At 42.6% G+C, this 25541-nt stretch overlaps 2 protein-coding genes across 6 annotated transcripts in view; both read right to left on the minus strand.

The window, feature by feature from the left end:
* Nucleotides 1–5620, minus strand: part of GRHL1 (grainyhead like transcription factor 1) — a 64064-nt gene extending 58444 nt beyond the window's left edge. For both annotated transcript variants that reach the window (XM_077812537.1, XM_077812536.1), the window contains exon 1: nucleotides 5601–5620. In XM_077812537.1, the coding sequence (XP_077668663.1) occupies nucleotides 5601–5620 (20 nt within the window). The remainder of the gene's footprint in view (nucleotides 1–5600) is intronic.
* TAF1B (TATA-box binding protein associated factor, RNA polymerase I subunit B) overlaps nucleotides 1–25541 on the minus strand; it is a 78060-nt gene that overhangs the window by 841 nt on the left and 51678 nt on the right. For 2 of the 4 annotated variants that reach the window (XM_077812540.1, XM_077812538.1), the window contains 2 exons: nucleotides 18702–18816; nucleotides 14555–15586 (listed from right to left, as the gene is read on the minus strand). In XM_077812540.1, the coding sequence (XP_077668666.1) occupies nucleotides 15485–15586; nucleotides 18702–18816 (217 nt within the window). In that variant the 3' untranslated portion in view covers nucleotides 14555–15484. Of the gene's footprint in view, nucleotides 1–14554; nucleotides 15587–17513; nucleotides 18817–25541 lie in introns of those variants that run through there. The other 2 variants (XR_013345555.1, XM_077812539.1) reach the window with 2 other exon arrangements.

Consider the following 25541-nt stretch of genomic DNA (forward strand, 5'->3'; position numbering starts at 1 on the left):
TAATCTGTGATAATGTCTTGAGAGACAATCCCAGTGGGCTACCAGGAAAGAAAATCTACCTACACACAACTCCCCCCCCCCCCCCCACACACACACACAAAAAGTGTGGGTATTACCACAGTGAAAATAATTAGATTTGTTCAAAACATTTTGTTCTTATTGTGAATGAGAAAACCCCAAGCACTCACACAGGTGGAAGCAGGGAGAGATGCTGTTTGCTGCAAAACAGTTTTACCAGCCTAAACAAGTTAATATTTTAAATTCAGGTTTTTTTAAAATATATGCTTCATCCACATTGGCCAGACAAACAATGTTGAAACCATGTTAGCTTGAACTGGTTTTAAACCAGTTCAAACAGTTCCCCCATGCTTATTCCCACCTCCAGTGTGCACAGAGGCCTAGTTGATGTTTACTACACGTTCTTTGTTTTTCAAAAGTCGAAAGTCTCTTTTTAAAAAAAACAACAACAACCAACCAACCAACCAAAAAACAAAACAAAACCACAAACACCCACCACTCCACACCATACAACCACCATCCATTAAGAAATAGGAACATCTCTTTTGTTGAACTTACTCCCAGGACTATTCAAAGATTGTAACATATTAGAATATTGAAGGAATGAAACACTATCGTCAACTTAATAAATATCCTGCATTTATAACTCCTTTCACCTAGGAAAATTATTAAGTGCTTTGCAAACTATGGATTTGAATCTGTGAACCCTTACTCACCCAAGCGGGCTCAGCGACGTCATGGGGACTACTTGCATGATTTAAGAACAACTCATGTGAGTAAGGGTTTGCAGGTTCTGGATAAAGGGGGATTTATACATACACACAGAGTGGCTGTGTGTCAGTCTGTAAAATGAGCCACCTCTGGTGTAGAGAGTAGCAAATTGGCACACAGCAAATTGTGCAACAATGGGATGAGTTTAAATTTTCTCCAAGGACACAGGGCAAATACCTACTCTTTTGGAAATGACACAGAATTTTTAGATGTTCACACAGAGCAGACAGGCCCTCGAATTAAGGTCATATTAAAGACTGAGCCACCTGTAGTAGCCTACATAGAACTCATTTTATTTACCTTCTTAAAGTTGAAGGGCTGAGTCAACCTTGCTTGGCATTTAAACTTGCTATTGAGACCATAAAACCATTCCCTTTCAGCAATGTGAAAAGATCCATATGGAAGAAAAATTAATCTAAACGCAAAACCATTCAGAACTGAACAAGCACTAAACTGAAATCCAGTAAACTCAGAAACTACAATGTTTTTTGTAAGACTCGTCTCTCGTTGCAACACCCAAATAAAATGCACAATTGCCCTAAAGGTAACCTACCTCCTCTAAAAGGAGTGTAGAAAGAATTATCTTTAGAATTATCAACAAAGTGTAGGGTTTGGCAGTAACTCAATCTCTTAACAGGATTACAGGTTCTTTTAAGAAAATGAGAACATATTTATAAAAGACAGTCAAACATGTGTTTTTCTGACGATTGACCTGTGATGAGTTTTAGACTTCCATATGTATATTTGGCAGTGATCTGTGCATAAAAGTACTGGACGCTATTAGCAAGTTTTAGAAATAAGTCTTCTAGTGTGCATTTAAATACTTGAAAAAAGTTGATTGATTTTCTGCTTGACCAAATTGCAAAAAAGTAGGAAAATGTGACAGGAATGTGTGTTCTCTGCACTGTAGTGATATTGTGCCAATGCTGACCTCATGTCACACTTATTCCTGGCAATATTTTCCTACTATTTTTTTTTCTGGTGGGGGGGGAGCAATTTGTTCATGCAGTAGAACCTGTTATTTCTGACAAACCCAATAATTCTCTCTCAAAAGAAAAAAAATCCCATTGTCACAATCCATTTACTAGCACACTCAATAATAGAGTGCTTTTTATTGTTATTTGTCTTACACAGAGCGTGTGGTTGGTGCTGTAGCAAACACACAGATAAAGACAGTCTCTGTCCCAATGACTTTACAGTCCAGAAGACAGAGCGAGATTTAGACATGGGGCTGTTAGGCCTCATCTCCATTAGGGAAACGCTCAACAAAATTCCCCATGAGGTCTCCCATTTTTTAAGACTTACCAGTACTTTTACAAAGTAGCATTAGCCCACTTACTAGAATAATGACAACTTATAAAAGACCCAGCCTACAACTGTCCAAGTAAACAAAGCATATTTTGTGATGAATTCAGACTTACAGCTGCCAGTTTATAAAGTTAAAAAAAAAAAAGTAGTCATTTGTAAGAAGTCTTCAGGTCAAAATTGAGAATTAGTAAGGCTCTCTCTGTACTTATCTGGCACCCACACCCTATTTGGCCACCTTGAATAATTATTCATATTATTATAGCACCAAATAGCCCTCGTCATGCACCAGGACCCCATGATGCTATATTTTGTAATACACAAACAACAAGTATGCAATACATATACACACACACACACACACACATCTAGATTGGTAACCTTTATCATTATCTATGTAATTGCAAATCAGTTTGAATTCAACTACTAGAATCCAACACTTTAAGCACAAACATGTTCTAATAGAACATCTACACTTTGCAGTACTATAATGTATTGTTTATAAAATATACTATAAAAAACCCAGACATCTGAACACTAGTTTTTGCTAAATACCCTCCTATGAAGTGAAATCTTATTCCTGTTTAGTACTTAAATTGTCAAAATCTAGAGCTAGTAGTAACTGAATGACTGATGGATCTCAAACCACTAACAAGGACCTCAGAATATTGCACAAATAAACTTTGTACATATTTGATGATTGGCTGATTAGCATTACCGGAATGTGTAACAAACCGCCATACAGAGATTAAGAATCAAATTAATTTTGGAACATCTGCACATGCACATTTCTCTCTCAGAAAGCAGGAGCATTCCACATGTAATAAGAAAAGGAGGACTTGTGGCACCTTAGAGACTAACCAATTTATTTGAGCATAAGCTTTCGTGAGCTACAGCTCGCTTCATTGGATGCTACTCTGAAACCTGTCATTATGCAAGGCACTGCATTTAGCCGTATGGAGTGGAAATCCATCAACTGCATGAAAATACACACTAACACGGCTGCTACTCTGACACATGTAATAAGAAGCACTGTTTCAAATATCAAGCATACATTCCAAATTTGAGGGGAGAGATTTAAAGCACACATTCTTATTTTTAAAATTTTATAACATGTTCATAACTTTTACAAACTTGAGATTTTAAAATAGATCTTGGTGGGGAAAAAAGCATTTTAAAAGTCATTTTTAGATATTGCCCTGTATTCCATGTTCTTGAATAGAAAACAGCCTACATTATCCATGCTGGAAATGCTACAAGAATTCACAGAACTGGAAGGGATCTCGATAGGTCATCTAGTCCAGTCCCTGAACTTGTGGCAGGACTAAGTATTATCTAGATCATCCCTGACAGGTATTTGTCTAACCTGTTCTTAAAAATCTTCAATGATGGAGATTCTACAACTTCCCTAGGCAATTTATTCCAATGCTTAACCACCCTGACAGGAAGTTTTTCCTAATGTCCAACTTAAACCTCCCTTGCTGCAATTTAAGACCATTGCTTCTTGTCCTATCTTCAGAAGTTAAGAAAAATAATTTTTCTTCCTCATTCTTGTAACAATCTTTTACATACTTGAAAACTTATGTCCCCTCTCAGTCTCCTCTTTTTCAGACTAAACAAACCAATTAATTATTTGTATTTAATGTGTGTATTACACATACAATAAGGACCAGTCCAAGTCTCTGCCTATACAAGGCTACCATTGCTCCACCACAGCACCTACTTGCACAGAGCAAATAGTGACTACAACTTTATAACATATAGGCACAAAGACAAGGTCTCTGCTCTCAAAGAGTTTACAATATAATATTTTGGACTTCTGAAAATGGTAAAGATCATTAGATTTTCCAACTGACACTGCTAAGAACACCAGATTACCTGGGGAAGTCCATTTTTCCAGTAGCGTGGGTTTCATAAAAATCCATCAGATCTTGGTCCTACAGCATATAAGAAGCTTGTATTTTAAAAGACAGTTTTTACAAATCTGTTGCATCAAGGTCTAACACTGCCAAAGGCCAAGCCCAGGAAATCTCTTTAAATTAGAGCAACAATGTTCAAGTCATTAAAAAAACCTAGGTGTGCCTCAAATAATGATGTCCCAGTTAACGCTGCTCTCACTTCCCAGCCCTTGTTCTTAAATCTTCAAGAGGAGAAAAAAGCAGCACACCGCGCAATTCGGTAAGATCCTGCATTAGAAAAGCTCATCGAAACAAGTGCTGTGGGCGGGGTGAATGTCTACAGCCCCCTATGCACTTCTGAAGGCTGAGAGGCTCCTCCTGACAGACACGGACTGATTATTCGCCGCACTCAGCATTTAAAGAAGAGTGGAGGAGGAGGAGGAAGAAGATGGTGACCAACGCCTCAGTACAGGTGTCGAGTTTCAAAGCCGGACTGTCTTCTCTATAGTTTGATTATAACAGAAAGTGAGCGAGAGAAGAGAGAGCGATTCCAGAACAAAGAACTAAACTAAACTTCAGACACAGGAGGATCCTGAAAGAAAAGGAGTACTTGTGGCACCTTAGAGACTAACCAATTTATTTGAGCATGAGCTTTCCTGAGCTACAGCTCACTTCATCGGACACATTCAGTGGACCCTGATCCTCACAGCTTCCCCCAGCAGCAAGCGGGCCATTCGAGATCCCATCGCTGCACGCAGGGTTGATGGGTCCCAAAGATGCAGGCTAACGCTCGGAGGCCACTACAGAAACCTATGGGCTAAGTCAGAAGTTTTCCTCCCAGGCGGAAGACGTGAGATTTCCCTCTGCCAGAAATAAATGCCTGACTTTGTGGTTGTTATCCGATCCGCGCCCGGGAGCGCTTTATTTAAACGGGGCAGAACGGGTTCGGAAAATCGACAGAGGGGATCTCGGCGGATTTAACGCAAGAGCTTGTACCATGCAGCGCGGAGCGCCTGACCATCTGCCGGCCCTATGCGGGACAGAGATAAACCCGCACGCCCAGAGGCCCCGCGCTGCACTGGGAAGGCGGGGGTCCGCAGAAGGAGAAAGGAGGGCAGGCGCTAGGTTCTGGCTGAAGTTTCTGTACCTCACCCCCGGCAGCCGCAGGTGCTCCAGAATCTGCCAACGTACAAACACACACAGCCCCGCTCGTGGGGGACACCCCGGAGATCTGCTCAGCGCCCCCCTCACCGCCTGTGTCCGGCCAGGCCGCTTGAAAGGAGCAAGACTATTTCACCAAGGCCGAATAGGGTCAGGTAGGTGCCCGGCTACGGGGCACCCGCCCCAAACCCACCAACACGGAGAGGCCGACGCTAACCCCCAGTCACTCCGGCGGCTGCTGCCACTCCCTCCTAGAGATCCTGCAATGCTACACGGCCAGCCACCTTCATCCGCTACTCCCGAGCTCTCCTCCCCCGGCGCCCGTCCCGCAGGAGCCCACAAGACAGGGCGAGGATCACCAGGTCACCCCCTTTCCCAGCCCGTAGAAAGAGACGGGCAGCAGCGCCGGTCGGACCTGCCCAGACTCCCTCCCGCTCGCTCACTTACTTGTCGTAGTCTTGTGTCATGTCTGGCAGCCAACGGGTGGCAGAACTGGCCCGGCGGGTTGGGACAGTGGCTGGCGGCAGCCCGGGCACTGGGGAGGGGGCTAGAGCCAGAGCAGCGCGCAACCTGCCGCACAAACGGGTTTTGTCAGCTTTTCTGGCTAGCTCAGGTGGCTCTGGGATCCGCAGGTGGATCGCACCTGTGGCCCGCTTCCCATTGGCTCGCAGAGTTCCCTTGGGGGCGGAGCCTCAGTCGCCCAACTCCCCAGGGAGACGCCTAATCAGGTACAGAAGGGCGGGGTTTGGTAACGTTGCGGGTTCTAAATAGAATCTCGGCCGCCAGAGGCTGAGACCGCGCTTGCTGGGCAGGTACCTGTTGAGCTCCAGACGCCTTCTGAACTACAGCCCCCTGCCACTGCAGCACCCATAGGACCCTAAATCGTGGCCCGCTTCACCACACAGCCCCTAAGAGATCCTCCCACCCCCTTTGCCCAGACCCTAGCTGGAGAGAAGTGAATGATGTGGGATGTGTTACAACACAACACAGGTGAAAAAGACACCTAAGTATGACAGAAATTGGGAAGCAGAAGAGTTAGCTAGGCCCTGAGCCTGCTAGACAAACACTGGCTGCTGCAGCATGGGCCTAGGCCTTGTTCCAGTCCCAGGTGGGAATTGGTTATATTAAACTGTAAACTGAGTTATGATTCCTTATTGTCCACCTTTCCCCTGAACATGGGATCACTCTTGTTATAGAGGTGAATTCTCCTGCGGGCAAGTCACTTTTCCCCTGCAAAATACAATCATCTCTTAACTAGAGGCTTGCTTTAGTCCACTTTACTATCTGCATGTTACAAAGCATAGGAAGTGTTCGGGCACATCCCTCTATCTTACTTGAACAATTTCATGAGCTTGTTTCCACAATGTTTTCTGAAATTTTCCCACCACAGCACTAGAATGAAGCCCCTAATACAAAGACAGTCCCTGCCTGGACAAGGTTCCCAGGCACTACTGCAATTTCTAATAAAAACATTTCTCTCATTGCACATTGGTTCCCATTCTTCCCCCTCACTCCACATTAGCCTCAGTCTTATTTTTCTGCATTACTTCCATGCTTAAAAAAAGTTAGTCTAGAGAAGATTTAAAGAGACAAGAAATGTGTGTGAACCCTGCACATATTGACGAATTATATTGTAACCAAATGCAATTACACACCCCCATCATAGAAGACTGCTAACAGAACTTTTTTGGCACAAAAGAAGGGAAAGTTTAAGACAGAACTAGAACTGCAGCAGTGATAGCTTCAAAGCCTTCTTGGGTTCCACCATTGCTGCAAACAACCAAATATCTTTATACCCAAAAAGATGCATACAAACATCACCTCTGAGGCTATGTCTACACTGCACACTTTACAGCAGCACACCTGACAAAATAATACCACCCCCCAAATCCCTACACTACTTTAAAGGATGTACTCCAACATAAAACCCATAGAAGGACAATTCCACCAACCAAAGGAAATATGAAACTGAAGGGAACAAATCCTCACTAAGGGCCTGCATATGGAATTTTACCTTCCTCTGCTTCCACTGGCTCTTTTGAAACTAGCATTCTAGCAACCAACATTTTCATGAGCAGCAAACGTCTAATATCATCTTGATAAGTACTGTAATCTAATTTAGACTCCGTCCTATCAAAGTGAATGATAAACTGCTTTAGACGGTCCTTTGTGCCACAAAATGAAAGTCAGTTTTATTTTTAAAAAATACATACAAAATATTCCCCTTTTGCAGCCCAGAATAAACAGAGAATAATTCCTTATGCTCTCTGTATAGCGGATGATAAACTAGAATCCAACTATATAATACAATGCTGGGTATTTCTCTGAAAATCTGGGTTGGTTCGTTTCTAGTATAAATCACAAAAGCAACTAAGTGAGAAGCATAGGGAGAGATTTCCAAATTTCTTAGGTGTTGTATATTTTTGCACTGCTCACTTTTGTTCTGTCTTGAAGTTGCTAGGGATGCACAGATGCAAATTTCATTTGAGTCTATTCTCTACGGTGCTTATGCATAACCATTATCATTATTTATTATTAACAACAACAAAATACCACCACACTTGGCAGACTTTATGTGGGCTCAATTCAGGCATGGTGTCGGAGCCACACCCCTGAAGTCAGGCGTCACCCTATTTACATCAGGTCTGAACTGCTAAAATCCCATTGAAGTGTCATATATGTTCTGCATTTCTTTCCAAATAGAATGTTTATCAGGGTTTGTTTGTTTGTTTTCTAAACTTTAAATAGAAGTTCCTCCCTTTTTAAAGGAACTGTTCTTCTTGCCCGATTGATTCATTGATGACAGTCCACTTTGGCTACATCTACACTTGGAGCCTGGGTCTAATTCCCAACTCAAATAGGCACTGGCACTATTGAGCTAGTGCACTAAAAATAATCGTATAGCTGCGGGAGCATGGCAGCAGTGGCATGGGCACTTGCATCCCAAGTACATATCAATGAGGTCCAGGCAGGTTATACGCGCAGTGGCTAGCCCTTGCTGCCACTGCTTTTGCTACCACGGCTACACTAATATTTTTAAGCACGCTTGTTCTGTCAGAGCTGGCACAAGTATGTCTACTGGAGCTGGGAATCACACCACTAGCTCCAAGTGTAGACATAACCTGAGTGATATTGCAATAATTTCAATGCTGAGGAGACACAATGGTACAAATCTGGATTGACACCCCATTGACTGACCTGCCAGTCACACGCTAGACTTTGTAATACCATTGTAAATACCTCTCCGATGTCACTTGCAGGACTGCATAAGTCACTGAATGCAAGAGGCCCAAGCGGATATTTGCAATGGGGTTACATCGTGGAGACATGGTCCTGATTCTCTACCATCTTGCACCTTGTAGTCATTCACACTTGTGCAAAGTGGTATAGAGTTGTACCACTCTGACTGGGTAGCATTTTGAAAGGAGACTCCCTGCCATGTGTTGATTGGCTGTTTGCTCCATCGCCCTCCCTCACAGTCCCTGCACCTCAGCCTCATTCCACTCTTGCCCCTTATACCTTCTTTACTTCCTCCCCCCTCTGTTTTCCCCTGTCCTGTCCTTTTCACCCCCCCTTGCTACTCTTTTCCCTCGCTTTTCTCTTCTGTTTAGAAAATCCCCTCCTAACTGAACCCCATCCAAAAGAAAAAACAAAAAAAGAAAAACTGGAATTTACTTGCTATTTGCTGCCATCACACTGATCATTCTGCTTGTGCATCACACTGATCACCCGGTGTCTGTCTTGTCTATTTAGATCATAAGATCTTCTGGATAGGGAATGTCTACTACTGTATTTGTACAGTGCCTACCAAAATGCGGCAGTACCCTAATGAACAAAAAATAATAAAATGTTATACTAACTTTGAAAAGGTGTCAATGCCTCCACAAGGTACAAGGCAGTGGAGAATCCAGCCCAAAGTGCTTTATATAAAATCTGTATGACAACAAAGTCCCTGCCCATAGAACAGATTCCGTGTTAGGGGTTAGCAATGTAGGTGGCTACAAAAAGTGCTTAATTTTCCCCACACTGCTTTACAGAAAACAGAAAGGATTTCAGCACTCTGTACAGTCTGTCTCGTTAACTCTTTAGCAAAAGCTTCCTTCCCCTTCCTGCAACAGACTCACAGGGTTTCCTGTGGCTGGAGCATGGATTTGGAAAAGGGAGGAGACCCTGAGTTTGGATCCCAATTCCCTTCACAGCCAACCCCAAGGCAGAGGATTAGAAAGGAGGGAGAAGTGCCCAAGAGCTGAGGTTTCTGCAAACACAGGGAAATAAGAGAGTGCAAAGAGAAAAAGGAGAAGAGTAAAAGTGAATAAGATAAGGAGACTCAGGGAATGTGGAGAGGGCAGTTGGAATGGGAGGGAGAGAGCACCTGGGGTAAGAAAGAGAGAGGAGAAAACAACAAAGAGGGAAGAGATGGACAAATGTGGATAAAAAAAGAAAATAAAGGGGAAATACATAAAGTATGAAGAAAGAATGGGAAAATAATATAGTAAGTTTTATTTTCACTTCATTTATATCCCTCCATGCTAAATTGTGTTTTATAGGAATCCTTTAAGGAGTTGATGTTATTTTAAATACATATTCACACACCCACAGCTGAAATAGTTGCCATTTTTTTCCAGACTGAGTCAGAGGCTAGGAGGTCAGGCTCCACCAGTCTAAATTAGACATGATACCGAAAAGAGGTATAATACAAAGTCATCCAATATTCACTTAGCTCACATTTTATATATTATTTTTTGTTCATTCAACTTTAGGTCTAGAGCAGGGGTGGGCAAACTTTTTGGCGCGAGGGCTACATCGGAGTTGTGAAATTGTATGGAGGGCTGGGTAAGGAAGGCTGTGCCTCCCCAAACAGCCTGGCCCCCACTCCCTATCTGCCCCCCCATCAGAATTCCCAACCCATCCAACCCCCGCCCCTTGTCCCCTGACCACCTCCTCCCGGGACCCCCCACCCTAACCATCCCCTGGAACCACCCCCATCCAACCCCCCCTGCTCCCTGTCCCCTGACTGCCCCGACCCCTATCCACACCCCTGCCCCCTGGGACTCCCACGCCAATCCAACTGACCCCTGCTCCCCGTCCCCTGACTGCCTTGACCCCCAGAACCTCCGCCCCATCCAACCCCCCCGCTCCCTGTCTGCCCCCAGGACCCCCTGCCCCTTATCCAATCCCCTCCCCGCTCCCTGTCTGCCCCCCAGGACTCCCTGCTCCTTATCCAATCCCCTCTCCCTTGCTCCCTGCCCCTTATCCAGTCCCCTCTCCCTTGCTCCCTGCCCCCTTACCATGCTGCTCAGAGCGGCAGGACTGGCAGCCGTGCCGCCTGGCCGGAACCAACTGCACTCCCCGCGTGGTGGTGAGGGAAGGGGGATAGAGGGGGAGGGGCCAGGGGCTAGCCTCCCCGGCCGGGAGCTCAAGGGCCAGGCACGATGGTCCCATGGGCTGTAGTTTGCCCACCTCTGGTCTAGAGTTCCATATACAGGAAAGAATTTGGAACACTAACCACTAGACAGTCCTATTAGCAGTTCCTTTAAACACTCTTCCCATCCACGCATAAAAGTGCTCCCACCTTTGCATTGGTGTTTCAACTGCACTTAGGATGAGACTTGCTTTGTGCAAATCTAACTACCACGTGGTCCTCCATTGGGTCAGTATGGATGGAGATTGTATTATTGGGACTGCTCCATCAGCTGTCTTTTCACAGCACCCTAGTCACTATTTAGTGTTCCTGCCTAATCATCACACACTGTTGAGTTGGCCAAAGGCCACTTACCTGTACCCACAGACAGCGCTGCACACTTCAGATCTCAGTTGCAAGTCATTTTCACAGTGAACAGTTTCTAAAACAATCTTATATTGGGATGGCTCATCTTATTAGGCTGATGCTCAGGCACTGGTGTCAATCTGGGGAGAGGAGATCCAGAGCCAATTGAACAAAATAATGCTCAGTGCTCTGGAGTGTGACGATTTAGCCAAGCAACAGGCAGAAACGGGCATCAACAGGAGCATCAAGCCATGCTGTAAGAAGACAAAAAGGGTCTGGATTTCATGACCTCAAGGTCCCCTCCAGTTCTAAATTTCTATGATTCTGTGAAAAGGAGCTGAAATCCAGCTCATGACTATAATAATCAATCAGGACTGGAGCGGGAAACTTATCCACTGTTTGAAAAACTGGATTAAATCCCAGGATCCATCTCTCCATTCAGACAGATAACCTACTATAGTGGTTCTCAGCCAGAGGTCCGGGGTCCCCTAGAGCTGTGGTTCTCAAAGCCGGTCCGCCGCTTGTTCAGGGAAAGCCCCTGGCGGGCCAGGCCGGTTTGTTTACTTGCCGTGTCCGCAGGTTCGGCCGATCGCGGCTCCCACTGGCCACGGTTCGCCACTCCAGGACAATGGAGGCTGCAGAAAGTGCCGCGGGCCGAGGGACGTGTTGGCCACCCTTCCCGCACCCCCCCATTGGTCTGGAGCAGCGAACCGCAGCGAGTGGGAGCCACAATCAGCTGAACCTGCGGACGCGGCAGGTAAACAAGCCGGCCCAGCCCACCAGGGGCTTTTCCTGAACAAGCGGCAGACCAGCTTTGAGAACCACTGCTCTAGAGGGCCACAAACAGGTTTCAGAGGGACCAACAAGCATTAGACTTACTGGGGCCCTCAGCAAAAAGCTGATGCCCACTACATGGGGCTGCAGCCCAGGGCTCTGACCCCGCCACACGGGGCTGAAGCCAAAGGCTGAGCAATGTAGCGCCATGGGGCCCCACGCAATTGCCGTGTTTACTACCCTCTAACACCAACCCAGGCTTTTATATGCAGAAGAACAGTTATTGTGGCACAGGTAGGCCGTGGAGTTTTTATAGCACACTGGGGGGGAAGGGAAGAGGCTCAGGAAAAAAAAGAAAAAGGTTGAGAACCCCTGTCCAACTAGATGCCATGGAAACACCTTGTGGTCTGATCAGTAAGGATAGGCAGCCTGGGTGGATGACAAGCCAGAACAGGTGATGCCCCTCACACTGCTGCATTCGCAGGATTTCCAGACAGATCCAAAATTCTGAGAGCTGCAAACGGCACAGACCCACAATCCTGCCCATGGTAGCTGAGCTGGTTTAACAGGAGAAAGAACCAGGGGATGAGCGGTTATATAGCTTTTTGATATCTCATATACCGTTGGGAGCTGATTTTTCATATTTTGGGGAAGGGGAAGAGTTTTCTTGGTTCTTATGAACGTTGCCATTAGCAACTGTCATGAGGACAGAAGCATTAACCTCACCTCTCCTCTACTCTACTAGCCTCACTCTACCTCTTATTTCTTTCTACCTCTCATTAGTGCAGTGGGAAGAGCTGGTTCCTGCACACCTGTTTCAATTTTCAGAGTCTTGCATCTCCTTTAGCTCTTCTTTCTGGCTGCATGGCCAGTGTTCTGGGTCAGGGCAGAAGTGCTAAATTCAACATACACAGTGGCTGGCTGAGCTATGTCATATGTCCAGACTCAGAAAGCTGGACAAATGAGGGGAGGAAAATCAGAAAATAACATAGCAGCTGAAACAGGAGAAAATAGGAGTTTTCTATTGGAAGAAATTCCCCATGGGGTACTATGGCCAAAGCATAAGTTACATTTCATCTGTTGGCCCACATACCAGCCTACTCACCTAGATAGTACATATGACTCTTACCTACCTGAAAACACATTTCATTCTGTCTTGAAATGAAAGATGCATAAAAAGCAGTCCTAAATAAATTCCTTCTGTCTCACTAATGTTTTTAAAGCAGCACAAGACGTAATAATCAAGCTGATGGGTGGCTCACTCAAGTCAAGAGCGGCAGGAAAAAAGACAACAGACTAAGTGAGATATCTAATGATTCCAGGCCTTAATGTTCCCCAGTTACTCCAGTTAGTCTGTGGATCTCCAAAAGTACTGCCCTTCACCAAATCACCAAGACTGCTGGAGATGCCTCACAAGTACCTTTTGGGAGCCTCAGCAGAAACCTTATTTGCCAAGCAAGGAAACAACAGAGTTTATTCAGACTTCCATTTTGAGAATGGGATTTAGGGGACTCTTCCAGGGGATTAAGGGAGTTTGATTTATTTTCAAATTATGCCAGAAGGCTTTCCAAAATCTCCCACAAGTCACTGCTTTAGAAAGCTGTGCTGGGGACTGGGCTACAAACAATGCTACTACAACTGTGAACACCACGGGTGGGTAGACAACAAACCCGAACCAGCCTGGCTTGCCTTCACACTGTACCACTGATACATACACTGGTGCTAACCCACCAGTTAAATGTCCTAGTGTAGACCACATTAGAGGCAGAAAAGAATGGAGTCAATTTTTATGACTATATTTGGAGAATGGTAAAAGCTTTTTTAAAGTTCAGTTAATAAATTGTTTTCAATGGGTTTGTGTAATTAAATGACTATTAGTTTAACATTGTCAAGTGTTTGAATGGAGATAGGCTATTAAGTGGAGGTACAATTCAAATTGTCTCAAATTCCTTTGAGAGTCATAAGGTTTCATTCAAAAAATAAAAGATGTCTTATATAATGTTTCCAAGTAAATCTTGATAGAGGCTCAGAAAGGGTAACACTTTGTGTATTCATTTGCCCTTTCTTTCTTTGCTAAGTCAACAGAAGGGCAAGCTGAGTTCTGTGAATTCTTCTTAGTCTTGAGGTTATATTTGCGTTCCTGGAGCTGGAAACATGCATTAATATACAACAATACACAAAGCCAGGGCATACATGTGTACCACAGGGGAAGAGGAAATAAGTTTTAAAGAACTCACAATCTCACGCAGATCAATAATTAATAACTTTACAGTGTGAAAGACTTAAAGCTGCTAAATATTTTAATGCATTTTAATCTATGCACTGTAAAATGATAATTCATCTTTTAATGATAAAAGTCAAAAGCAGATATCAATTATTTTCATTTGTATAATTTCCCCTTTTCAAATACCTAAAGTAAAGAGCAAAGCAAAAAATGTTGACTTTCCTTGAATGTTGTTAGCAAATGATTATAAAAAGAAGATGTAACAAAACCAGAGAGAATAAGGAGTTAAAGCTGCTGGGCTGAAGTGGACACCCTAGCCTCAGGCTATCCAGCCCCAGTTGTCTGCTTAAGAAATGTGGCTCCACCTCAGTGCAGTGTTGACTGGACTCAAAGTAATTGTGTCCCAAGAGAGCACAACTACACTTGAGTGAAGATAAGTCACCCTGTAGTTCAACAGCTTGTTGCTAACTATCATTACACAAACTAAATGTTGACTGATTAAACTGGATGGGACTGACATCAAGCACATTAGAAGCACACCCTTTACTTTTAAATCCGACTCTTACCCTATGTGTCCAGGAGGCACAAACTGCTTGGTGATGAATTGCAAGCTTTATTTCTGTTTATTAAAGCACAACTTTAATTTATTCCAACATCTAAGGGTGCATTGTTACATTCGCAGATTGAGTATGCACACACTATTTTTACCACTACAGTAGCTTTAAAAGAAAGCTGTGTCTGTAATTACGCATATGTAGTCTTTCAAATGAAGTTAAATACAGCCTTTCGTATTACTTTAAATACTATGTGTCTTTTAGCTAGTGAACCTGAAACAAATGATAAATACTGTAGTAACAGGAATAAGGCATTTTGACTAATAAAAGGATAAGTAGTTTACAATTAAGACAGTGTATAAAAGGAGAAGGTATTTCAAACTTTTTTAAAAAGTGACAAGGAAACTTACATTATTTTTTAACAAGAATGTAACTGCTGATAAAAATAGCAACTGGGGCTGCCTATCTCATAACCACATCAGAAATTTCTTCCAAAAGGCCTAAAAACTCTAGGAAGGGTGAACATAGATAACAAATCTTAAAATCTAAACAAAAATTGTGGCACTAAAAACACAATGCATGAAATTTATCTCTGAGTCAATCTACATATAAAATTATCAGAATTGGGTCTCTCTCTTCATGCCTGTCTGACGTGCCCAGTACAATTTCTATTTAGATCTTAGATATGCCTAAGGCACCTAAGCACTGTACAAGCGCTATGAATCATTGAGTATGAATGTGACACAAGTCACATCTCAGTCTCCTCCCTCCCACTCAACACACACTTTTTGTTGTTGTTGGCACTATATAATCTCCCTAGTATCAGAGCATGTCACAATCTCAAGCCTACTACTCTGACTCCCTGTTTGTGATAAGACCACCCTAAGTTTCAGATTTTTGTTTCAAGGTAGCAAGATATCACTTTCACTGACCTTCTGCTCAGTTTTGAATGAATCTTCCCCCTTGGTGTGCAAAACTTTCCAGGTGCTTTCTGTGACCTAGCTCTGACTTCTTAACCACCTCTGGGCTCCTTCCCGGTGATCTTCACAGTTTGAGTGTTGCTTTTTCCACTTGGTTCCAGAAGGTTAGGGCAGTACATCTCCATTCCTACAACCTACAAGATCCATTCTCAGTCTTCAGATTTCAACTTTATAATTTTATTTAAACTATGACTGAGGGTACCTGACCACCAGAGAGAGGACCCACTGTACTGGCCACCTTCTGGGATTACCTCACCACTGCAGCCTGGGCTCCTTGCTCATGAGAGAAGTTGGAAGCTCTTTAAGATTATGTCTATACAGTAACCGGATACCTGTGGCTGGCTCAGGCTGCAGGACTGTTTCATTGCTGTGTAGACCTTCTGGGCTCAGGTTGGCTCCCAAGCTCTAGGATCCGGTGGGGTGGGAGGATCCCAGAGCTTGGGGCTCCAGAATACACAGCAATGAAAACAACACTGTAGCCCAAGCCCCACAAGCCCAAGTTGGCTGATATAGGCCAGCTGCAGGCCTATATCAGCCTATATCAGGCCTATATCTTTGTTGTGTAGACTAGTAGTTCTCAAACTTCTGTACTGGTGACCCCTTTCAAATAGCAAGCCTATAAGTGCGACCCGCCTTATAAAGTAAACACACTTTTTAATATATTTAACACCATTATAAATGCTGGACGCAAAGCGGGGTTTGGGGTGGAGACTGACAGCTAGCGACCCCCCATGTAATAACCTCACAACCCCCAGAAGGGTCCTGACCCCCAGTTTGAGAACTCCTGGTGTAGACAAACCCTAAGAGCCTTCCCACACCCCCAGATGGGACATGCTGTCCATGGTAATCATTTTAGATGTTTGCTGACTTTAGTATAATTGAATTTCGTAACATTTGTGCTCCCTATTAGGGGTTGGAGGCACTGGCTTTTATTAATATTAGCTGAGACACCAAAGAATGGTGTTAGGCAACCGTTTATCTGCCACAAAGATTCCAGCCTACATGGTATCTACTCCTTACTCCTGTTCAAACGTATGTAAGCCCATTAGAAAGCACAATTGAGAAAACATGGGCTATGATAAGGGCCCTACCAAATTCATGGCCATGAAAAATACATCACGGACCACAAAAACTGATCTCCCACCGTGAAATCCTGGTCTTTTGTGTGCTTTTACCCTATACTATACAGATTTCACAGAGGAGACCAGCGTTTCTCAAATTGGGGGTCCTGACCCGAAAGGAAGTTGCAGGGGGGGGGGGTCACAAGGTTATTTTAGGGGGGTTGTGGTATTACCACTAGCGATGTAAAAGTTTAACCGGTTAACCGATAAAATTGATGCTTATCAGTTTCTGTGAGCAATTAAACTCTGCCTGGGGTCCCGTCTGCCGGCCCTGCACACCCTCAGGGTCCTGGCTACTCGCCCGGCATCCTGGCGTGCCTGGGGATCTGCTGCTGCCCTGCACAGAGCCCTGGGTGTGGGGCCGGCAGCAGAAACCGGCCTAAAACGTGCGGGTGCTGCAGCACCTCCTGCACCCTGTTTAAATGTTTAACCATGTAACAGATAGAATTTTAATCAGTTACACAATTATTGTTTTTACACGTTATTTATATCCCTAATTACCACCCTTATTTCTGCTCTGCCTTCAGAGCTGGGTGGCCAGAGAGCAGCAGCGGGTGGTCACGCCCCCGGCTCTGAAGGCGGCACCCTGCCAGCAGCAGCGCAGAAGTAAGGGTGGCAATACAATACCATGCCATCCTTACTTCTGTGCTGCTGCCTTCAGAGCTGGGCAGCTAAAGAGTGGCGGCTGCTGACTGAGGGCCTAGCTCTGCAGGCAGCAGCGCAGAAGGGTGGCAATACCATACCATACCATCCTTACTTCTGCGCTGCTGCTGACGGCGGCTCTGCCTTCAGAGCTGGGCTCCCAGCCAGCAGCTGCCGCTCTCCAGCTGTCCAGCTCTGAAGGCAGCACCACTGCCAGCAGCAGTGCAGAAGTAAGGGTAGCAGTACTGCAACCCCCCACACCCTACCATAACCTTGCGATCCTCCCACAACTCCTGTTTGTGTCAGGACCCTTACAACACCATGAAATTTATAATTTTAAAAATCCTATGATTGTGACATTGACCAAAATGGACAGCAAATTTGGTAGGGCCCTAGCTATGATGGTGTTGGCATCCAGCTTTCTCTCCACCTTGTCTGTTCTGGCTGATTTAGTTGAGCAACTTACTCAGTGCATGAAGAATAAAGCTAGGACTTGGACAGGTATTAGATGGATGAGGCTCAACACATCTTCAGGTGACAAGTGGAATAATTTAATTATCATGATCACTGTCAGTAAGCCTTGCAGAAGAAAGATCGAGAGAAACCCAGCACATGGTGTACCAGGGAAGGGAGGGAGGAGTTCTAGGTGTTAAAGGGGAAGCACAGAAGAAACCATGAGGCTGGAGTGGGAGAAGGATATAAAATAATGGCTACGTAAGAAGCTTGGGCATAGCAAAGGGTGAGGAGGAGAATAGGAAGAGAAGAAATGTAAAGAGGCCAGGAGAGAATATTGCAAGGCTCCTTCCAATCAATCTGATGTTTCAAAATAGTGAGTTGCAACCCAAATGTCAGATCACCCCAATAAAACCCTCTGTTAAACACCTTTTTTCCCACAGTTGTTTTTTAGCAGTTTTTTTATTTCAAATGTAAACAAATAGTTCTTTTTAGAAATAGGTAACATTTGCTCTCATACAAGTTAAAAAACCCCAACAAGATACAGACTATTTTGAAATGCAAACCCTTCAGTAAAATGAACAATTAATATAATCTAGATGATTTGCTGCACTTTGCAATCAAGATACACACAAGTATGTATGTATGCCAAAAAACTACTACTTTAATAAACTTCCCATTGCCTTTAATACAAGTGGATGTAAACTTTGGTAAGCAGTTGCTTCAGTAACTTTTCCCTCATGTGGTTTCCCATTGTTCTTTGTAATGTAGATGCATTGAAACCACGAATTGGCAGTGAGACAGGCAGTGGCAGATCCACCCATACAGCATCACGCTGAGAACAGTGGAGCTTCATGCAGGTGTTAGGTCTGTATGCATGGATGCTATTGCAGGACTGGGGCCATAGTTCTTAACTTTTTCATTTACCATCTGTGATCTTTAGGACTTTCCATTTTCTTGGACATGAATGTTTTGTTTTGTGTTACTTTCTGTGGAGTTTTGTTTTAAACAGTTTGTGTTCTATTAAACATACCTCTTCATGGATGAGAGAGGCTGGTACCCTTAGGAGGAAGGAGAACAGGTTTAACACAAACTGGTAGCTCTGTGGAAAGTTTGATTCTTTATAGTGTGTCAGTTGCCCACATATCCTACAAAAAAAAAACAAACACACACAAAAAAGGATAAGTATGTTCTAAATCACAAATTTATCTTGTTGACATTCAGACATACTCAAGTTTTCCTCTAATTTGAGTATTTTTTATTATATCATAAGTACCGTTATTGATCTATGGCTCCAATCTATGGACCCACTCAGATTCTCTATGGAATATTTATTTGCAAGACTGGGGCCACATACAGATTAGGCTAGGTCGTTATTCTAGAGACAGGTAAGAAGGGTGTGCTGTACATGTTTCCCAAAACCAGGTACACATTGGTCTTCACTAAAACCCTGTATTTTCCATGATTCCACCACTGCAGATTGAGACAATTTGGCTGTCAAATTTAAGATGTTACTTAAGAAAATTATTCCTCTCCTATTCCCCGCTTATGAGGAGCAAAACCTTTTAAATGTTAACAGAATGTATCAGGTGGAGTCGTGTTTTCCAGAGTCTGCAGACAGCCTGGAACAATAGCTCCAACGGCTGTGACTTGCTCTTATTCATCATAACTGATGTAATTCTGAGCCTACTGATGACAATTTAAATGTCAGCATTATTAACTATTCCGCTACTATTCATTTTTAGCAGAAACATTCAGTTAGTGCACTTATTCCATTGGCCATAGCTGGCGTGGTTACAATAGAGGGTACTGGGCCAAGTTTTCTGCTGTCAAATGTTGCTGGAGTGGAGAACTGTGTGTTTCAGTCTCAAAAAAAAAAAAAAAGTTAAGCAATCTCTGTCCACACTGATTGGACCTTTATTGTACATTGCAGTTTACCTTTAAATAAAATTTTCCTTAAACACTTCTTCCTGGAATCAATATTTTATAATATCTTATTACTATATGTATGGTTACTTAAAACAAATCTCCACTGACATTTTTAGCGCTTCTTTTTGTTTTTAGGCAGTATTAGCATCATGTGTTTGAAATAGCAAGATTTTAAAATCAATATTACTTGGCATTTGAATTCTGGGGGCTTGGTACTTTATTACAATTAATTTTATAGTGGTGCACAATTTTATTGTAAAAATATTTGTAAGGGAGCAACATACAAAGGACTAGAAAAGGTTGACAGTGACGATTTAAAAAAAAATCCAAATCTGCATTTAGGAACTTGTAAGAGATCAAAACATCAGGTTTATGCACATCAATGAAGCTGAAAGAAAGATACTCAGGCATTTTTTATGTGGAATGGCCCATGAGGTAACACTTCTTTTCAAAGTGTTCTGCTCTCTCAAAATATATTTTGTCAACCAAAACTAATGATCTGATACAAACAGGTTAAAGTGGCATTGCAGGGCACCTATTTGATTTTAATGGGAGTGAGGGTTTTCATACAGACATCAGATACATAGAATTTGCATTTTCTTCCTCAAAGGCATTTTCTCCTTACTATCTACTCCAAGAATAGCTAAAAGGATCTAAGACTTCAGGACCTTGTGCTTTTTAAATTCCCAGACAAAAATTACATTAAAATGAAGTGTACATATAAACAAAATTAGAGTAAAATTAATTAAACGGATGTTTAATTAGCTTAAAAACTAAGTGTTAGAAACACAAGAAACTCACAGTTAGGTAAGCTTAAAAAGTCTAAACATTTTAACATATGGAAATTTAAAGCAACCTTAACTGTGCTCTGTAGTGAGGCCATGAAATAGCCATATGCATAAAGCATTTCAGTGGTTCCAGAAAAACTGATTTTTAAAGAAACATTTCTGGGGTTTGTTTTTAGCTCTATGGCATCTCTAATGCACAAAATCTCATAGCTGAGGGAATGAATGCTCTTTTCACATTTTCAAAAAATTAAAGAAATGGCCATATTTGTAACTACATTAACTACTTGCACTATAGATGATACAATGGGAAATCTAAAGGATAAGAATTTAAACTCAATTCTTGATTTCTGATGGCTATGACTATTTGCATTTCACATTATGTTCTAATGTACTACATATGTAAATACATGCTTAAATACAAAATTTGCACGGAGAGAGATTGTTCATGCAAACATACATTAAAAAAAAACACTTAACCAATCTGTATCAGATTTATGCATATGAATAAAGAGGATTCTTCCCTCACCCTCTGTTAAAAAGTTTCTTGTTCATACAAGAGAATGAACCTAAAGAACAAAAGCTCTTGTAATATGATACTATGTTTACATTATTCCAACCCACTTCTGTCTTGGTGAATGCATAAAAGGCAAAGTGAAAAGGAAAAAAGGTAGATGAATAATAAGCAAGTACACTGAAAAGGCAACAAAGTGTGCACACACTTTAGACTCAGTCATTTTCAAAAACAGAATATTAAATAAACTAAACCTAAAATAATATAGCTGATATTGTAGTGTTTGTTTTCTTAAATGTGATATTTTATAGTAAATAAAATCTTAAGGCTTGGGTATATAATATATTGGCATGAAATGCAATGAGATTGAATTCAGATTTCCCAATATTCCTTCCCACAAAAGACAGCAGAAACCCATTATTGCAGTGTGAATCCAAGATGATCTTCAATCTCTCAGTATCTTTTCCTCACCCCCACCTAATCCATTGGCTGAACAGGAGCTGGGTTTGCTTTTCATGGCATGACCCAGTGGCAGAACAGTAAACTGGCCTTAGGCCAGGCCACCTTGTTTATTAAAAATAATAAAAAAAAAAAAATCAGGATTTTGGAGGCTAGATAAAAACACCATTTGAGATGTAAATACTTCTTCCTGCCCCACAAGAGATAAATGCTATTGAACTCTTACATTATCCTGAGTAGTCTTCTGCACTCAGATGAAAGTTGGCCATCTTTTAATCCACTTAATGTGTGTCATGTTAATTTTATATCGTTCTAGTTTTTTAACCAAAATATTTTGTGGTACTAAGTCAAAGGCCTTACAGAAGTCTAAGTAAAGTGTGGGCCCCTTACTGAATGAGGGAGGCAACCTAGTGACAGAGGATGTGGAAAAAGCTAATGTACTCAATGCTTTTTTTGCCTCTGTCTTCACTAACAAGGTCAGCTCCCAGACTGCTGCGTTGGGCATCACAGCATGGGGGGTAGATGGCCAGCCCTCTGTGGAGAAAGAGGTGGTTAGGGACTATTTAGAAAAGCTGGACGTGCACAAGTCCATGGGGCCGGACGAGTTGCATCCGAGAGTGCTAAAGGAATTGGCGGCTGTGATTGCAGAGCCATTCGCCATTATCTTTGAAAACTCATGGCAAACGGGGGAAGTCCCAGATGACTGGAAAAAGGCTAATGTAGTGTCCATCTTTAAAAAAGGGAAGAAGGAGGATCCTGGGAACTACAGGCCAGTCAGCCTCACCTCAGTCCCCGGAAAAATCATGGAGCAGGTCCTCAAAGAATCAATCCTGAAGCACTTGCATGAGAGGAAAGTGATCAGGAACAGTCAGCATGGATTCACCAAGGGAAGGTCATGCCTGACTAATCTAATCGCCTTCTATGATGAGATTACTGGTTCTGTGGATGAAGGGAAAGCAGTGGATGTACTGTTTCTTGACTTTAGCAAAGCTTTTGACATGGTCTCTCACAGTATTCTTGTCAGCAAGTTAAAGAAGTATGGGCTGGATGAATGCACTATAAGGTGGGTAGAAAGTTGGCTAGATTGTCGGGCTCAACAGGTAGCGATCAATGGCTCCATGTCTAGTTGGCAGCCGGTGTCAAGTGGAGTGCCCCAGGGGTCGGTCCTGGGGCCGGTTTTGTTCAATATCTTCATAAATGATCTGGAGGATGGTGTGGATTGCACTCTCAGCAAATTTGCGGATGATACTAAACTAGGAGGAGTGGTAGATACGCTGGAGGGCAGGGATAGGATACAGAGGGACCTAGACAAATTAGAGGATTGGGCCAAAAGAAATCTGATGAGGTTCAATAAGGGTAAGTGCAGGGTCCTGCACTTAGGACGGAAAAACCCAATGCACCGCTACAGACTAGGGACCGAATAGCTAGGCAGCAGTTCTGCGGAAAAGGACCTAGGGGTGACAGTGGACGAGAAGCTGGATATGAGTCAGCAGTGTGCCCTTGTTGCCAAGAAGGCCAATGGCATTTTGGGCTGTATAAGTAGGGGCATTGCCAGCAGATCGAGGGACGTGATCGTCCCCCTCTATTCGACATTGGTGAGGCTTCATCTGGAGTACTGTGTCCAGTTTTGGGCCCCACACTACAAGAAGGATGTGGAAAAATTGGAGAGAGTCCAGCGAAGGGCAACAAAAATGATTAGGGGTCTGAACACATGACTTATGAGGAGAGGCTGAGGGAACTGGGATTGTTTAGTCTGCAGAAGAGAAGAATGAGGGGGGATTTGATAGCTGCTTTCAACTACCTGAGAGGTGGTTCCAGAGAGGATGGTTCTAGACTATTCTCAGTGGTAGAAGAGGACAGGACAAGGAGTAATGGTCTCAAGTTGCAGTGGGGGAGGTTTAGGTTGGGTATTAGGAAAAACTTTTTTACTAGGAGGGTGGTGAAACACTGGAATGCGTTACCTAGGGAGGTGGTAGAATCTCCTTCCTTAGAAGTTTTTAAGGTCAGGCTTGACAAAGCCCTGGATGGGATGATTTAATTGGGGATTGGTCCTGCTTTGAGCAGGGGGTTGGACTAGATGACCTCCTGAGGTCCCTTCCAACCCTGATATTCTATGATTCTATATTACATCAATACTATTATCTTTATCAATCAAACTGTAATCCCATAAAAAAAATCACATTAGTTTAACACCATCTATTGCATACAACAGTGTGACTTTTCCGACCCACGACCAATATATATATGTATTAGGGCTGTCAAGCGATTAAAAAAATTAATCACGATTATTCGCGTTGTTAAACAGTAATGGAATACCGTTTATTTAAATATTTTTGGATATTTTCTACATTTTCAAATATATTGATTTCAATTACAATACAGAATACAAAGTGTAGAGTGCTCACTTCATATTTATTTTTATTACAAATATTTGCACTGTAAAAAACAAAAATAATATTTTTCAATTCACCTCATTAAAGTACTGTAGTGCAATATCTTTATCATGAAAGTTGAACTTACAAATGTAGAATTACGTACAAAAAATAATTGCACTGGAAAATAAAACACTGTAAAACTTTAGAGCCTACAAGTCCACTCAGTCCTACTTCAGCCAATCGCTCAGACAAACCAACGTGGTTACAATTTGCAGGAGATAATGCTGCCCGCTTCACGTTTATGTCACCTGAAAGTGAAAACAGGCGTTTGCATGGCACTGTTGTAGCCAGCATAGCAAGATATTTCGGTGTCAGATGCACTAATGCAGGGGTAGGCAACCTATGGCATGAGTGCGAAAGGCAGCACGTGAGCTGATTTTCAGTGGCACTCACACTGCTTGGGTCCCTGCCACTGGTCCGGGGGGCTCTGCATTTCAATTTAATTTTAAATGAAGCTTCTTAAACATTTTAAAAACCTTATTTACTTTACATACAACAATAGTTTAATTATATATTATAGACTTATAGTAAGAGACCTTCTAAAAACATTAAAATGTATTACTGGCACGCGAAACCTTAAATTAGAGTGAATAAATGAAGACTCGGCACACCACTTCTGAAAGGTTGCCGACCCCTGCGCTAAAGATTCATGTCCCTTCAACTTCAACCACCATTCCAGAGGACACGTGTCCATGCTGACGATGGGTTCTGCTCGATAACTATCCAAAGCAGAACAGATCAACGCATATTCATTTTCATCATCTGAGTCAGATGCCACCAGCAGAAGGCTGATTTTCTTTTTTGGTGGTTGAGATTCTGTAGTTTCTGCATCTGAGTGTTGTTCTTTTAAGACTTCTGAAAGCATGCTCCACACCTCATCCCTCTCAGATTTTGGAAGGCACTTCTGATTCTTAAACCTTGGGTCGAGAGCTGTAGCTGTTTTTTGAAATCTCACATTGGTCTCTTCTTTGAGTTTTGTCAAATCTGCTGTGAAAGTGTTCTTAAAACCAACATGCTGGGTCATCATCCAGGACTGCTATAACATGAAATATATGGCAAAATGCGGGTAAAACAGAGCCGAAGACATACAGTTCTCCCCCAATGAGTTCAGTCACAAATTTAATTAACATATTATTTTTTAACAAGCATCATCAGCATGGAAGCATATCCTCTGGAATGGTGGCCAAAGCATGAAGGGGCATACAAATGTTTAGCATATCTGGCAGATAAATACCTTGCAACGCCGGCTACAAAAGTGCCATGCGAATGCCTGTTCTCACTTTCAGGTGACATTGCAAATAAGAAGCAGGCAGCAGCATCTCCTGTAAATGTAAACAAACTTGTTTGTCTGAGCAATTGGCTGAACAAGAAGTAAGGACTGAGCGGACTTGCAGGCTCTAAAGCTTTACATTGTTTTCTTTTTGAGAGCAGTTATGTAACAAAACAAAACAAAAATCTACATTTGTAAGTTGAACTTTCATGATAAAAAGACTGCACTACAGCACTTGTATGAGGAGAATTGAAAAATACGATTTCTTTTGTTTATAATTTTTACAGTGCAAATATTTGTAATAAAAATAATAATATAAAGTGAGCAGTGTACACTTTGCATTTTGTGTTGTAATAGAAATCAATATATTTGAAAATTGAGAAAAACATCCAAAATATTTAATACATTTAAATTGGTATTCTATTGTTTAACAGTGCAATTAATCGCGATTAATTTTTTAAATCACGATTAATTTTTTTGA

The sequence above is a fragment of the Eretmochelys imbricata genome, chromosome 3, assembly GCF_965152235.1.
Source record: "Eretmochelys imbricata isolate rEreImb1 chromosome 3, rEreImb1.hap1, whole genome shotgun sequence".
Classification (NCBI taxonomy): domain Eukaryota; kingdom Metazoa; phylum Chordata; order Testudines; family Cheloniidae; genus Eretmochelys; species Eretmochelys imbricata.